Raw genomic sequence first — 15196 nt, 5'->3', positions numbered from 1 at the left:
GCTTTCCAATGCTGTCCCACACTTTGCCCTATTTTCTTGAAGTCTGCAGAAACCCATGTCTGTTTACCACCTTGCTCTCATCCCAGCATTTCTTCCTCATCGAGGCAAGTGCCAACCTTCCACATTGCATTTTGTGGCAGCTTATTCTCTCCTGCTCTTTCCTATTATCAAAGGAAGCTCCATCAGGGTGGAAACCACCCCTGAAGAGGCATCCCAACCCACCAGGCTCCTTGTGGCCTCGCAGCCAACCAGACACAAGTGACCTCAGCAGCATCTCCCAAGCCCTGGGCCTGCTGCTGGCTTTGCAGCTTCTTGGCTAAACACAGCCAAGTCTTGTGCCTCCTGCTGTCCAGTCATTGACTCAAGCAGAAGGGACAGGACAACCCATTCTGGGGCCTTCTTTCTGTCTGGGACCTCCTGGCTATGTAGGCAGAAGGGATCCCACAGTCAGCATGCCAAGCAGGTGCTTTCTGCTGGCCTAGCAGGGCCACTGGCAGATGTCCGCCCAAAAGTACAGATCCCAGGGAGAAGTCAAGGGTGACCTGTCTGCTATAGACAGAAGTGACCTCGCAGTCCCTTTCTGTGACACGTTCCTGCTGCTGCCCTATCCACTGCAGAGGTAGAAGTGACCTCACAGTCCCTGCCACAGTCACATTCCTCCTGCTGGGGCAGGAGATTTCGAGGTAGAGCTGACCTCTCTCTACTCTCCTAGGGACTAGATTTGACCTTTCTGGGTTAGAGATTAAGCAAAGTTTTAGTGGGAGTGTTTGTTGCTCTGCTTGTGGTGTCAGGTCTCTGGTTAGGTTATGGGCACACATGATGCTTAAGGGTTTTGTTTACATCTGCCAGGAAGTCTAGGATGAAGTAGAGCAATTTAATGTTAGTGTTAGGGGCAATGATTCGGGTGAGCAAGAGAGTAAATGTAAGGGAAAGGGGCTATGGGCTGAGTTTTTCTTCAGGTGATACTTGGATTTCTGCATTACAATAGTGGATTTCTGCACACACTGAGAAAAAGTCTCTCCCCAGCTTTTCTGTTGGCCCACTTTAAGTACCGGATGGATGCTCTAAGGTCTCCTCAGAGCCTTCTCCAGGCTGAACAACACCAACTCCCTCAGCCTGTTTTAATAGGAGAGGTGCTCCAGCCCCTTGATCATCCTTGTGGCCCTTGTCTGGACTCACTCTAATAGCTTCAAGTCATTCTTGTATTGGGAGCCTCAGAGATGAATGCAGTACTCCAGGTGGCGTCTCATGAGAGCAGGTGGGAGTCTCATGAGGTTCCCGCAAGCAACCTCTCAAGCCTGTCCAGTTCCTTACCGCCAAGAAGGAACATGACGACCTATAGCCAGGTCTTCTTCCTGTAAGGGTCCTACTGGGTATGTAGGCAGAGGGGATCTCACAGTTGGCATGGCAATCGAGTGTCTGCTTGTACTGGGTCTGACAGGGATGGAGTTAACTTGCCCTGCAGCAGCCCACATAGTGTTGTGCTCTGCGCAAGGGGAAGTTGCTCAAGGACTCTTCCTAGTATGGCATCAGCCACAAATGAGCTGAAAATGTGCTCCGTGTTGTCATAAAGGGAGATAACAAAGAGGGTCAGTGGTGTTGACCCAAGTGCCCATCACTGAGGGATGCTGCTGGTATCTGGCTGGCAGGAGGACTTTGTACCACTGATGTCCAGCAACCCTCCCCCTCACATCATCATCATCCCTTTCTTCAGTCCAAATATCACCAGTCTGGCTAAAAGGAGACTCCAGAAGACCATGGCAAAGGCCTTGATAAAGTCCAGGTTCACCACATTGCCTTCTTTCCCCTTCCAACTGCTTCAGCAATTTCTTTTTTTTCCTGCCACATACCTGAAGATGGCTGTGCCAGGACTTTCCCCATCATGTCAGCAGGAGCAGAGGTGACAGTTGCAATTCTCCTTGCCCTTTTATTTATTTGTTTATTTATTGTCATTCCTTAAGATGCTTTTGATGCCTGCCTTTTCCAAGTCCCCAGAAATCTCTGAGCCAAACCTCTGACAGCCCAGTCCAGAAAGTCATGGTAGTGTGACATGGAGGAGAGGAGCATGTGCATTGAATCTGTGCAAGAGGCATGACAGAAGTCTCACAGGATCAACAGGGGTTGTTTCTGGAGTCACACAGGGCAGCGTCAGGGCTCTGTGAGGTGCCTATGTCTGAGCTGGCCTCCCATGCTCCTCATACACATGGGGCTGTTGAGAGACACAGGTCCCTGCCTTGCACATCCACAGGCAGTGCACTGCAGTGCCTGCAGTGTCCCTTTGGCTCCCGCAGCCACTGCCAGAGGCTGGGAGGCACCTCAGCCCTGCGGTACCTCATCCTGCTCTGCCCTCCTCTGAGATACCCCAAGGCATGAGGAATGGGCACAGAGACGTTCAAGGAAGCACATCCCAGAGCTGCCTTCAGGTGGCTTCCCAGGGGACGTTACTTGGTCTTGTGACACTATCTGTCCAGCTGACCTTCATGAGACTTCTAGGAATAGCTGATGGCCTTTGTGCTCCTTTGTGTTCATCTCCCCACACGCATATGATGTGCCTGGTGTCACCAGCATTGGGTTTCTCTTTCCGTGTCTCCCATGCACATACAGCAGGCCCTGCTCTTCTGGGAAATCCTATCCCCCGAAGAGCAAGTGAGCAATGGCTTGGTCAGTCATTGCTGAGCCTCCTGCCCATACACCCCACAGCTCTGAGCTTGTGATGGAACTCTCCAGAGTATGAAAAATGACCAAAAGAAAACCTTGTTCCTGCAATGCTTTATGAGTCATATGCAGAAGACAATGGGCTTTTTTTTTTTTTTTTTTTTTAAGATTATCAGGTCTTATCAGTTTCCTCAAGGCATCCTTGAGCTCCTGGTTCCTCATGCTGAAGATGAGGGGGTTCACTGCTGGAGGTAACACTGAGTACAGAACTGCCACCACAAGGTCAAGGGATGGGGAAGAGATGGAGGGGGGCTTCAAGTGGGCAAACAGGACAGTGCTGACAAAGAGGGAGACCATGGTCAGGTGAGGGAGGCACGTGGAAAAGGCTTTGTGCCGGCCCTGCTCAGAGGGCATCCTCAGCACAGCCCTGAAGATCTGCAGATAGGATAATAAAATGAAAAAAAAAGAACCAAAGAGTAAAGAAAAACTGAAAACAAGTAGCTCAAATTCTCTGAGGTAGGCATTTGAGCAGGAAAGCTTGAGGATCTGGGGGATTTCACAGAAGAACTGCTCCACAGCATTGCCTTGGCAGAGGGGCAGGGAAAATGTGTTGGCCGTGTGCAGGACAGCTTGGAGAAAGCCACTGCCCCAGGCAGCTGCTGCCATGGTGGCAGAAGCTCTGCTACCCAGGAGGCTCCTGTAGTGCAGGGGCTTGCGGATGGCAACATAGCGGTCGTAGGCCATGATGGTAAGAATTGAAAACTCTGAACCAAAGAAGAAGACAAAAAAGAGGACTTGTGTAGCACACCCTTGATAGGAGATGGTCCTGGTGTCCCAGAGGACATTGGCCATGGCTTTGGGGAGAGTGGTGGAGTTGCAGCCCAGGTCGAGGAGGGTGAGGTTGAGGAGGAAGAAGCACATGGGGGTGTGGAGGTGGTGGTCGCAGGCTACAGCGGTGAGGATGAGGCCATTACCCAGGAGGGCAGCCAGGTAGATGCCCAGGAAGAGTGTGAAGTGCAGGAGCTGCAGCTCGCGTGTCTGCGAATGGCAGCAGGAAGAACTCACTCAGAGAGCTGCTGTTGGGCATTTTCTGACATTGAACACAGTTGTCTGTTGAAAAAGAGAAGGCAGAACAAAGTTAGAAGAGAATTCTCTGAGGAAAACATTTTGAAAGTCTTAGAGCACTCTCATCCCAAGCCTCTCTCTTTGCAGGAGAATCTTTCTGCATCTCTATCACTTGAGTCCTGGCTGATTCTTTCTGAGGCTGACATTGGGAGCAGGGATTCCTGTGGGCTCCAGAGGAGTCTTTCCTGCTGTGAAGCATTTGAGAAGCAGGAACAAGGGGGAAACTGAAGTTCAGTCCACTTATAAGATCCATGAACTTCACAGCGCAGTTCCAAAGAACACCTCCCTCCAGTATAGAGCAAGGCAGATTTTCTTATGCTTAGTACAACAAGCACACTCTACTGTTTCCCAATATGTAGAGAGCTTAAAGCAGAGAAGCCCCTTTTCCAGTGCAGATGGACAGAATCCTCACCTTGTCTTCAGGTGCATGAGCAGGATCTCAGCTTCTCCCTCTTCGCCAGGGCTGCAGAGGCCTCACTCCAGCTGCCCACAGACAGCCAGTCAGCAACACGGACATGGCCTTAGTGCAGAGGTGTTTTCTCCTTGGGGGACCTGGAGAACACAAGGATGCCAAGAGGGAGCTGCATCCTGCTGGAGATCAGGCTGCGGCCTAGGAGGATGCCCCTCAGTCAACTGAATTTTTTAAAGCTGGGGTGTCCGAGCATCCCAGCTGCACCCCTGCAGTGTCTGGAGGAGGCTTAGCACTTGGCTCTTGGCTGACCAGGGGCAGCTGGGTTATGGCTCTCCATGGACTTTCTGCCAGATGTCCTCACCTCACAGTACAACCCAGCAGGACTCTCAAAACCCACTGCCCTCCCAGAAACAAGACCCAGGAGGAGACCCTTCCAGGACCTGCAGCTGCATGGCCCTGCAGCCAGACACTTACCTTGTCAAGGGCTGTGCAGATTTCTCCTGCAGGCAGCTCTCAGCATCCTCCCACTCCCAACTGCCTCCAAGCCCTCTCTCCTCCCCTCCTCTCCCCGTGCCAGCTGTGGTCAGAGCCCAGAGCCCTGCTGCGCTGTGCAGAGGAGCTGCTCCTGGGCACAGCTGTCTCTCTGCACCAGGGCCCTCTTGCCACGAGCTCTCTCTGTACCAGAAGTCAGGCCCAGCCCAGCAGCACAGGCCCAGCCCAAGGCATTGCAATCACCCCTCTGGGGGCTTTCCTGATGAGCCCACAAACCTCAGGCACTCAGAGACAGTTGAAGAAATCTCTCCAGAAGTCCAAGTCAGATGCAAGTTTCCTGGAGTGTCCCCCTGAGGGCCAGCATTGACACAGCCTCCCTTGAAGCTCATTAGAGCAGAGCATTGGAGGCAGTGAGGACAAGGAGACAAAGGCAATGTGAAGGTGACACTGAGGTGTACACAAAGTGGATGCGTTTCACCAAGCACAAGGGCCCAGACAATAATGATTTAAAATTTGAAAAGATTGAAAAGGAAGATAAATTTGTTATAATAACAATAATAATAATAAGAAGAATATGTACAGAGCAAGTGATGCACCATGCAATTGTTGAGAAGCCCCTCACCAATGCTCAACCTGTCCCTGAGCAATGTCCCCCTGACCCTGGCCAGCCTGCATCAGGATCTGTTGTGCACGTCCCTTGGCCTTAATTTCTTTTAGTGCAAAATCAGCTTTCAGAGGGATTTGGAGTATTTTCTTCCCTTTCTCAAATACTTCCTCTGCTCTGTCACCCCACACAATGATGCCATCGATGTAGTGCAGGTGTTCAGCAGCTTCCTCCTCTTCCAGTGCAGTCTAGGTCAGTCCGTAGTCCCTCAGGGCTGTGTTTCCAGCCCTGGGGCAGTTGATTCCATGTTGCAAGCAAGCTGCGGCCTTCACTCTGCTGGCAGACAGATGGAGAAAAATGCATTAGCGATATCAATTGTGGCAAAACACTTGGGTGCCTTTGATTCCAGTTTGCATGGAAGCTCTACCGTGTCTGGCATGGCAGAACTCAGCATTGCATGACTTCATTCAGGCCACGATAGTCCTCAGTTAGTGGACTCAGCTGGTGCTATACTGACTCAGGTGCACGGTTGTGGTAGTGATTGGCACCAGCTGTCCTTCAACGCTCATCAACCCCACAACAGAAAAGTCCTTTGAGAGACCAAGGCAAGGTAAACAACAGTTTAATGTCCTCCATCTCCAAGGCAGCTATGCCAAAAGCCCACTGATACCCTTTTGGGTCCTTAAAATATCTATCCTCTCCTGGAGTAGTCTCTTGCAAGGATGCACAGAGTCTCTGGGTTAGTGCCAATGGGTTGCTTTTGCCACTCCTTCCCACTTAGATACACTTAGGCCAGGACCCAGTACACTGCAGTGGTATGTGTTTCTTTGGAAATGCCAGGGTGATAACACCTCCTTTTCAAGCATTTAACCATTTTTTATTAGGATTCTGCACTTGTTTGGGGATGACCTTCCAAAGCTTTGGAGGTGCCCACTGCTCTAGGTGCCTGCCCATATCCTCACACACTCCTTGCCACTAGAAACTCTCCTGCCACCAGAGAGATATCTGAATGGCCTTCTTAAGTTGTTCTGAAACACATTCAGGAGACATAACAATAGGAACATGCTGGTTTGACCATCCCAAGGATATTCACAACTTTGAAGAGCTAGTGTAACTAGCCTAATGGAGAAGAGGGAAGTGAAGCAGAAAGGGAGAGTGAAGAAGTGGGGAAAAGTGTCTTCCTCTTGTCTCCCCCACAGCTTGGTTTCCTGAGGAGAAAAGGTCCAGAGTGTAATTCTTAATAGTTTCTGAGAGATGTCTCCCAAGATATGGAGGTAATGGCAATGCTGAGTGCAAGTACCAGATTAGTTTCATGACCAGGAATTTTACCATGTCATAAGCCAGTGTTACACGGTACATCAAAAGAATGAAGTTAAACCAGCCATCAGAAAAGATAAACAGCATGACAGGGGAGGCATACAGTAAATAATGTTCTATACAACACAATTCTGAAATGTAGCACTACAGACCTGAGATTTAAGAAAAAAAATAAAAGAAAAAAAGAAGGAAAATCAACCTTGTGATCAGCAAATATTAAAATCAACTAATGCTTATAACAGCTTTCTTTTAACATGCTGTGGTCAGATCTGTCATTGGCTCAAACTTTGTGCTCCATGTTGGGCACCAAAAAGAGTGTGGTTTATCCCGGCAGGCAGCTCAGCACCACACAGCCATTCACTCATACACACACCGTGCTACATCCCCAGTGGATGCAGTTGAGAATGAGGAGAGGAAAAAAATGAAATAAAAAAGAAATCATGGGTTGAGATAAAGACAGTTTAATAGGACATAAAGGGAAGACAAATAATAAATGAGAGACAGCAGCACAATCAGGGTAAGCCATGTCCCTGCAGACATGAACAGCTGACAGAATGGACCATCAGTGTGAAGGAAACATTGAGAAACTGCAAGATTTTGCCTACAGAAACCTCTTGGCATTTACAAGGATCAGAGCCTAGTCCTGCACCAGAGGAAGGGGAACCCCACACATCAGGGCAGACTGGGACCCTGCTGAGTGAGCAGTGCCCAGGAGGAGAAGGGCCTGGACACCACGAGGGATGCCATAGAGCAGAGGTGCCTGCTCACCAGGAAGCAGGCCAGCTTCCTACAGAGCTGCCTTACGAGGAGCATGGCCAGCAAGCAATCTAAGTTATCAGACTAATCTCAGATCCCCTGAGACACCACACAGACGAGGGTATAGAGACAGCAGGAAAAGAGGTGCAGGTGTGAGAGTCCCTTGGACAGGCTGGTGTGGAGAGGAGCAAGGGCTGTGGCAAGGCTGAAAGTGCCAACAGGACATAGGTCTCTGTGCCTGAGGCTACGGCTGTTGTCTGTGCCACTGAGGCCTATCAGGAGACAGCTTATCATTAAAGCAGCAGAGCCTCATTGCCTCCTTATCTCCACCCATGAACTAGGCAGGGGTCGTACCATCCTCCTGCACTTGGCCATGCACATCCCCATCTCCTACTGCCCCAGGAAGAGCCCTGAGCACTGTGTGAAGGGAAAGGATCTCCCTTCCCAAGGGCCAGGGGTCAAGGCCTGACCCTTGTACTTAATGAAACACATCCAGTTTTCCTACACATCAGTGTCACCTTCACATTGCCTTTGTCTCCTTGTCTTCAGTGGCTCCAGTGTTCTGCTCTAACGAGCTCCAAGGGAGGCTGTGTCAGTGCTGGCCCTCAGGGGGACACTGCAGGAAACTTGCCTCTGACTTGGACTTCTGGAGAGATTTCTTCAACTGTCTCTGAGTGCCTGAGGTTTGTGGGCTCATCAGGAAAGCCCCCAGAGGGGTGATTGCAATGCCTTGGGCTGGGCCTGTGCTGCTGGGCTGGGCCTGACTTCTGGTACAGAGAGAGCTCGTGGCAAGAGGGCCCTGGTGCAGAGAGACAGCTGTGCCCAGGAGCAGCTCCTCTGCACAGCGCAGCAGGGCTGGGGGCTCTGACCGCAGGCACCCAGGCAGAAAGGGATTCCAGGCAGCCTGGAGGGTGTACGCAGAGGAGAGCTCAGTGCAGGAGAAACCTTCACAGCTCTGCCCACGGTAAGTCTCTGGCTGCAGGACAGTGCAGGCGAGGTTCGTGGAAGGGGCTTCTGGGCGTGGGATGTCTCTGCCTGGCCAGGAGCTGCCAGGATGTCTCTCGTGGCTTGTGCGGTGTGGAGGAGAAGGTGCTGCAGGGCAGCTGCAGGGGTGCCCAGGGCTGTGGTGCAGAGCAGGGTCCCTGCTGTGCCCCAGGGGCTGTGTGGTGGGGCAGGGCCTCTGCTGCCTGCCAGGCTCAGCACTCTGCCTGCCGGGGGAGCCCAGGGGCTTGAGCAGAGGAAGGGCAGGGCAGGGGCTGCCTGCAAAGAGAAGGCTCTTTCTGCACTCTCTGCCTGCCTCTCCTTGCCTTGATTGTGGGGTAGGTTCCATGTTAAGAGTGGTTGGATTTGCACAGGTAACTGAGCTTCCTGTTTCACTGAACTTAGACATAAAGATGTCAGTGACAAACCTCAAAATATCCCTTTTCTTCTCTCTGCTCACAGAGTGCACTAGGGCTTTTCTGTGCTATTCTTTAGGACCTGCAGATAGGGAGATGTCCCCAGAGCTGTCCCCATCCCCAGGAGGTGTCTGCAGGGCAGAGCTGGGCACACAGTGGGTGGAATGGTGTCCGTGAGCATGGATGGGAGGAGACATGGGGACAGAGAAAGAGCTGCTGGCATGGACAGCTGCAGGCAACAGGGACATGGGCAGGCAGTGAGAGGGAGTTGCTCCCTCCCTGCCATCCCCTGCAGTGCAGGCGCCTTCCTTGCAGCATCCCCTGGTCTCCTCTCTTCCCCTCAGAGTTTCTGTCATGGCTTGTACAATATGGGGGGCTGAGAATATGGGGTGTCTGAACCCTAAATCTCTGTGTAAGTAGTCACATTTGCTGCAGGCCCCCTCCACCTTCCTCCATGGAAGAAGGCACAGAATCATTGAATCATAGAAGAGCAAAAGTTGGAAGGGACCCACAAGGACCATCAAGTCCAACTCCTGCTCCACAGAGGTCTTACCCCCAAATTCCTACCATATGACAAGGAGCATATTCCAAATGCTTCTTCCACTCCAGAGCTCTTGTCCCTCTCCTGTCTGTGCTAGCCAGATGGCACAGGGCTGTGAGGACAGGCTCTACCTCACTGACACCGCAGCTTCTGCACTGGGTTGGGTCTGCCCTGCCTGCCCATGCCTGCTTCTCCCCCTTCCCCAGCGTGGTAGCTGGTGGTGTCTGATTCTGACAGGGAGTGCTGTGCACGGCGGGTGAAGCAGGAGGAGATGCTTCCTGTTCCCTCCGGCCAGATACGCACAATCCACCTGCTGATTTTGTCTCCTGGATATTGAACAGGGAAGATGCACGCAGAGTCACACAGACAAACACCCCTCACTCAGCAGAGGGAGCCACTTCCCAGGAACCTTCCCTCTTGGAACCTTGAATGGAGCAGAGCAGGCTCCTTGGGAGCTGATGGGCAGAGGAGGCTGCAGTGTACAGGTTACTCAGGAAATGCAGAGCAGGGCTCCAGTCAGGGAGAGAGAAAAAGATCCTCTAGAAACAGGAAATGTAAGGCTTTAATTGGGAATTAACTGAATTTTGCTCACAGACTTTACTCGTGACACTCTCTATTTTTTTCTCATTTGGCAGTGTCCATGTCCAGTATCAGCAAATGCCCAACATCAGCTCTGTGAGTGAGTTCCTCCTGCTGGCATTCGCAGACACATGGGAGCTTCAGCTCCTGCACTTTGCGCTCTTCCTGGGCATCTACCTGGCTGCCCTCCTGGGCAACGGCCTCATCCTCACCACCATAGCCTGCAACCACCACCTCCACACCCCCATGTACTTCTTCCTCCTCAACCTCGCCCTCCTCGACCTGGGCTGCATCTCCACCACTCTGCCCAAAGCCATGGCCAATGCCCTCTGGGACTCAAGGGTCATCTCCTATCAAGGGTGTGCTGCACAGGTTTTTCTGTTTATTTTCTTGTCTGGAGCAGAGGTTTTTCTTCTCACTGCCATGGCCTACGACCGCTACGTTGCCATCTGCAAGCCCCTGCATTATGGGAGCCTCCTGGGCAGCAGAGCTTGTGCCACCATGGCAGCAGCTGCCTGGGGCAGTGGCTTTCTCAATGCTGTCCTGCACACGGCCGCTACATTTTCCCTTCCCCTCTGCCAAGGCAATGCTGTGGACCAGTTCTTCTGTGAAATTCCCCAGATTCTCAAGCTCTCCTGTTCAGATGCCTACCTCAGGGAAATTGGGTTTATTGTATTTAGCTTTTGTTTAGGTCTTGGCTGTTTTGTTTTCATTGTGGTGTCCTATGTGCATATCTTCAGGGCCGTGCTGAGGATGCCCTCTGAGCAGGGCAAGCACAAAGCCTTTTCCACATGCTTCCCTCACCTGGCCGTGGTCTCCCTTTATCTCAGCACTATTATGTTTGCTGGCTTGAAGCCCCCTAACATCTCCTCCCTATACCTGGACCTTGTGGTGGCATTTCTGTACTCAGTGTTACCTCCAGCAGTGAACCCCCTCATCTACAGCATGAGGAACCAGGAGCTCAAGCATTCACTGAAGAAGCTCTTTCAGTTGTCTTCTAGAATCAATTAGCTGTTGCTCTGCTTCTCCAATGGGAAAAGCTCACCAAAAAAACAGGGTGGGAGACACAGCCTTTCAGTGCCAGGTACCAGGTCCACCAACACAAACTGTGAGAAACAAAGTAAAAATATTATTTACAGAAGGAGAGAAGATGAATCTCAGAATGCAGGGCTGCAGGTACCTGTGGGCAGTGCAGACACTGACCTGTGGTCTCAAGTCTCCCTGGGTGGTGAGTAGGAGAAAGTGGCCAGTGCCTGTTCTGTGCCACCTCCCCTCCAGCCCTGTCCTTCCACAGGTGGAGTATTTCTTCCTTACTTAGGCACCAACAGAGCTTTGCCTCCTCATCCTCCACAAGGAGATGAGCCATAGGCCTGGCTGTGTGTGAGGGGGCAGCAGACCTGAGCAGAAAAAAGCCATTTTCATGGCACTGAGGCATCTGAATGGCCCAGCCCTTGTCATTGGGTCTGTTCTCTGCAGCAAAAGGCTGTCACCAAACCCCACTTAAATGGTTGCTCCTGCAGCTCTGAGGACCTCTCCAAGGGCATCACAGTATCAACGATCAGGACCTATGAGGGTCAGCCCACCCATGGATCGCAGCAGTAGGTTGGTAGGATTCCATAGTTCACAAGGACACCTCCTTGCTCTTTTCATGAATGTCTGTATTACAAATTGCTACAAATCCCTACCTGTAAAGCAACTACATATTGCAAGAAACTATTAAGTTACCACTAGGAAAGCAAATATGGGCTTGTGATGCTTTCCCTAAATCTGCACCAATAAATACTATTTGAGGTGCTACTGCTATGACACTCATGAGTCCACTTGGTGGAGGGAGCAAGGCATGGCACCTTCCCCTTCTTTCTTTCGGGCCAGTCATGATAGCTCTTGAGGAATGTGAACATTGGGTAACCCTAATGACATGCCTCCAGATTGTGTTTCTGTCTTCTTTTTTTTTTTTCCCCAAGGGTAAACAACTAAACAAAAGGGTACCAGAGGGCTGTTGGCATAACTGCCTTGAATGCAGCAAACATCAAATAGTTGTCTACCTTGCCTTGTCTCGCACAGGACCCTTCTGTTGTGGGGTTGCTGAGAGCCGAAGAGCAGGTGCTGATGGCTGCCACAACGGTGCACCGGCAGCAATAGCGCACTGACCTCCAAGTCCTCCAAGCTCAAGAGGTATGTATTCCTGTGAGCAAAATGTCAGACAAAGGGAGCAGGAGACCTGCTAGGATGATCAAGGAGATCCTGGAATGACTGAAATGGAAGAAGGAAGTACACATAAAGTGGAAAAGGGGACAAGCCACTTGGGAGGAATATAGGGACATTGTCCAAGAAAAGGTCTTTTTCAAATATATCAAGAGCAGAAGGAAGAGGAAGGAAAATGTGGGCCCACTGCTTAATGAGGTGGGTGCCCTCGTGACAAAGGATACAGAGAAGGCAGAATTACTGAATGCCTTCTTCGCTTCAGTCTTCACAGCTAAGAGCAGCCCTCCGGAATCTCTGGCATTAGGAACAAGGGAAGAAATCTGGAGAAACGAGGACTCTCCGTTGGTTGAAGAGGATCAGGTCAGAGATCTCTTCGGCAAATTTGACAGCCACAAATTCATGGACCCCGATGGGATACGTTCATGAGTTCTGAGGGAGCTGGCAGATGTTACTGCTGGCCAATCATTTTTGAAAGGTCATGGAGAACAGGAGAGCTGCCTGAAGACTGGAAGAAAGCTCATGTCATACCGCTCTTCAACAAGGGCAAGAAGGAGGCCCCAGGCAACTACAGGCCCGTCAGCCTCACCTCCATCCCTGGAAAGGCAATGGAACAGCTCATCCTGGAGGTCATCTCCAGCATGTGGAAGAGAAGAAGGTGATCAGGAGTAGTCAGCATGGGTTCACCAAGGGCAACCATGCTTCACCAACTTGATAGGCTTCTATGATGGAATGACTAGCTGAGTGGGTGAGGGGAGAGCAGCAGATGTTGTCTACTTTGACTTCAGCAAGGCTTTCAGCACTGTCTCCCATAACATCCTCATAGGCTAGCTGAGGAAGTATGAGATGGAGGAGTGGTCGGTGAGGTGGGTTGTGAGCTGGCTGGATGGCAGAGTTCAGAGGGTCGTGCTTAGTGGAACAGAGTCTAGTTGGAGGCCTGTAGCCAGCAGTGTCTCCCAGGGACCTACACTGAGTCCAGTCCTGTTCAACTTATTTGTCAATGACCTGGATGATGGAATAGAGTGCACTCTTGTCCTGGTTTCAGTTAGGACAGAGCTAATTTTCCTCCTAGTAGGTGGAAAGGGTGCTATGTTTTGGATTAGGATGAGAAGAGTGCTGAGAAGAGTGCTCAGCAAGTGTAAAGATGTGCTGTTTCATGTCAAAGCACTCTGTTTTGAGTCAAAGCTCTCCTCAGGCTCTCCTCAAAGCTCCACTCAAGCTCTCCAGCTCAGATCCCTATCTTAGGGAAGTTGGGGTACTTGCATTCAGTGTCTGTTTAGCATTTGGATGTTTTGTTTTCATTGCTCTGTCCTATGTGCAGGTCGTCAGGGCTGTGCTGAGGATGCCCTCTGAGCAGGGCCAGCACAAAGCCTTTTCCACATGCCTCCCTCACTTGGCCGTGGTCTCCCTGCATAGCATCACTGCCATGGTTGCCTACCTGAAGCCTCCCTCTACCACCTCCCTATCCCTGGGCCTGGTGGTTTCAGTTCTATATTCGGTGTTGCCTCCAGCAGTGAAACCCTCATCTACAGCATGAGGAACAAGGAGCTAAAGGAGGCACTGAGGAAGTTATTCTAATCTACAGTATTTCCCCATCAATGAGGTACCTGCATATCTTCCTCACATGTACCTGGGCAAGGCAGAAACAGCTTTGTTCATGTATTTCAAAATTGCTTTTCATTCTTTGCAATACTAGTCCAATAAAAACATTTTTCTCCATCTCACTTCTTCGACCTTTCGTTGTTGTTGTCATTGTTGTCTTTTTATGAACTAAACAATTTAACTAATGGGAAATAAAATGGGAAAGGGGAAAAGGGAGGGGGAAAGGGAAAAAAATAAAACAAAAGGGAGGAATACAAACAAATAAAATAAATGAAGGCTATATGGAAGTGCAGAGGAAAGAAATTATTCTCTACTTCCCACAAATGAGCGATGATTGACCATGTCCTTGAAGCAAGGCCTCAACGCACGCAGCCGGTGTTCGAGAGGAGGACCGACGTTTTCCCGACGAGAGCCCACCCCTCCCCTCTTCTTCCTGTTTCCACCTTTTATTGCTGAGTGTGACATCACATGGTATGGAATATCCCTTTGATTGTTTTAGGTCATCTGCCCTAGTGATGTTTCTCTCCTCAATTTTGCCCACCCCCTAGGAGGGTTAGAGAAAGGCCCAATGCTGTGCCACTGCTGCTCAGCAGTAGACACAACACTGGTGTGATAACACTGCTGTTCCAGCTACAAGTGCAGAGTACGGCACTGTATGGGCTGCTGCCGGGAAAGTTAACATTCCAGCCAGACCCAGTACAGGCGGTAAGGATGAGGCCGTTGCCCAGGAGGGCAGCCAGGTAGATGCCCAGGAAGAGTGCAAAGAGCAGGAGCTGAAGCTCCCGTGTGTCTGTAAAGCCAGCAGGAGGAACTCACTCACAGAGCTGCTGTTGGGCATTTTCTGACATTCAACACAGTTGTCTGTTGAAGAGGAGAATGCAGAGCAAAGTTAGAACAGACTTCAACAAGGAAAACCTATTCCATGTCTTAGAACATCCCCCATACGGTCGTCTCTCATTGCAGGAGAACCTGTATGAATCTCATTGCTTCCATTCTGAGCTCTCTGTGCAATGCTCTCGGATTCTAAGTCTCCAGCACAATCTTGACAACACATTGCTATCAAACCTGCCTCCCCTGCAATGCAGGAATGGGAAAACACAGAACCAAATAAAGTCTTCTCCTTCAGATAAACCAAGCCTCAATCTTCTTCTGGAAATGACACCTTATAAATGCCATTCCCTACAACATATTCAACTTCTCCCTGGAGAAACAGATTGAACCATCCTGACAGATGCTATCAGGCATCGGATGTGCCAGCTGTAGAAGACCCCTCTGGCAACTGCACCTGCATTGCCCTGCTGCCAGAGACTCACGGTGTCAACAGCCTGCAGATGTGTCCTGCCACACGCTGCCCTCTGTTGCTGCGCTCCTCACTGCCTCCAAGCCCTCTCTCCTTCTCTCCTCTCCGTGTGCCAGCTGCAGTCAGAGCCCCCAGCCCTGCTGCGCTGTGCAGAGGAGCTGCTCCTGGGCAGAGCTGTCTCTCTGCAGTGCTGCCTGATTGCCAGGAGCTCCCC

At 50.9% G+C, this 15196-nt stretch overlaps 2 protein-coding genes across 2 annotated transcripts in view; one reads left to right on the top strand and one right to left on the bottom strand.

Moving 5' to 3' along the window:
- The window catches only part of LOC309891178 (olfactory receptor 14J1-like), a gene marked incomplete at both ends in the record, with an annotated part of 37518 nt that extends 22998 nt beyond the window's left edge, over nucleotides 1–14520 (bottom strand). The window contains 3 exons of the mRNA XM_082785558.1: nucleotides 2013–2078; nucleotides 2754–3693; nucleotides 14470–14520. Coding sequence (XP_082641684.1) covers nucleotides 2013–2078; nucleotides 2754–3693; nucleotides 14470–14520 — 1057 coding nt within the window. The remainder of the gene's footprint in view (nucleotides 1–2012; nucleotides 2079–2753; nucleotides 3694–14469) is intronic.
- Nucleotides 9957–10889, top strand: LOC309891164 (olfactory receptor 14C36-like; the record flags this gene model as incomplete). The annotated part of the gene is made up of 1 exon (XM_082785547.1): nucleotides 9957–10889. One exon carries the CDS (start codon nucleotides 9957–9959, stop codon nucleotides 10887–10889), a length of 933 nt encoding a protein of 310 aa, XP_082641673.1.
- Nucleotides 14521–15196: the final 676 nt, after the last annotated feature.

The sequence above is a fragment of the Aythya marila genome (genome assembly GCF_965140915.1).
Source record: "Aythya marila genome assembly, contig: HAP1_HAP1_SCAFFOLD_192, whole genome shotgun sequence".
NCBI classification, from domain to species: Eukaryota; Metazoa; Chordata; class Aves; order Anseriformes; family Anatidae; genus Aythya; species Aythya marila.
Note: the sequence above shows the minus strand (reverse complement) of the source record. Positions and strands in the feature narration are given on the sequence as shown.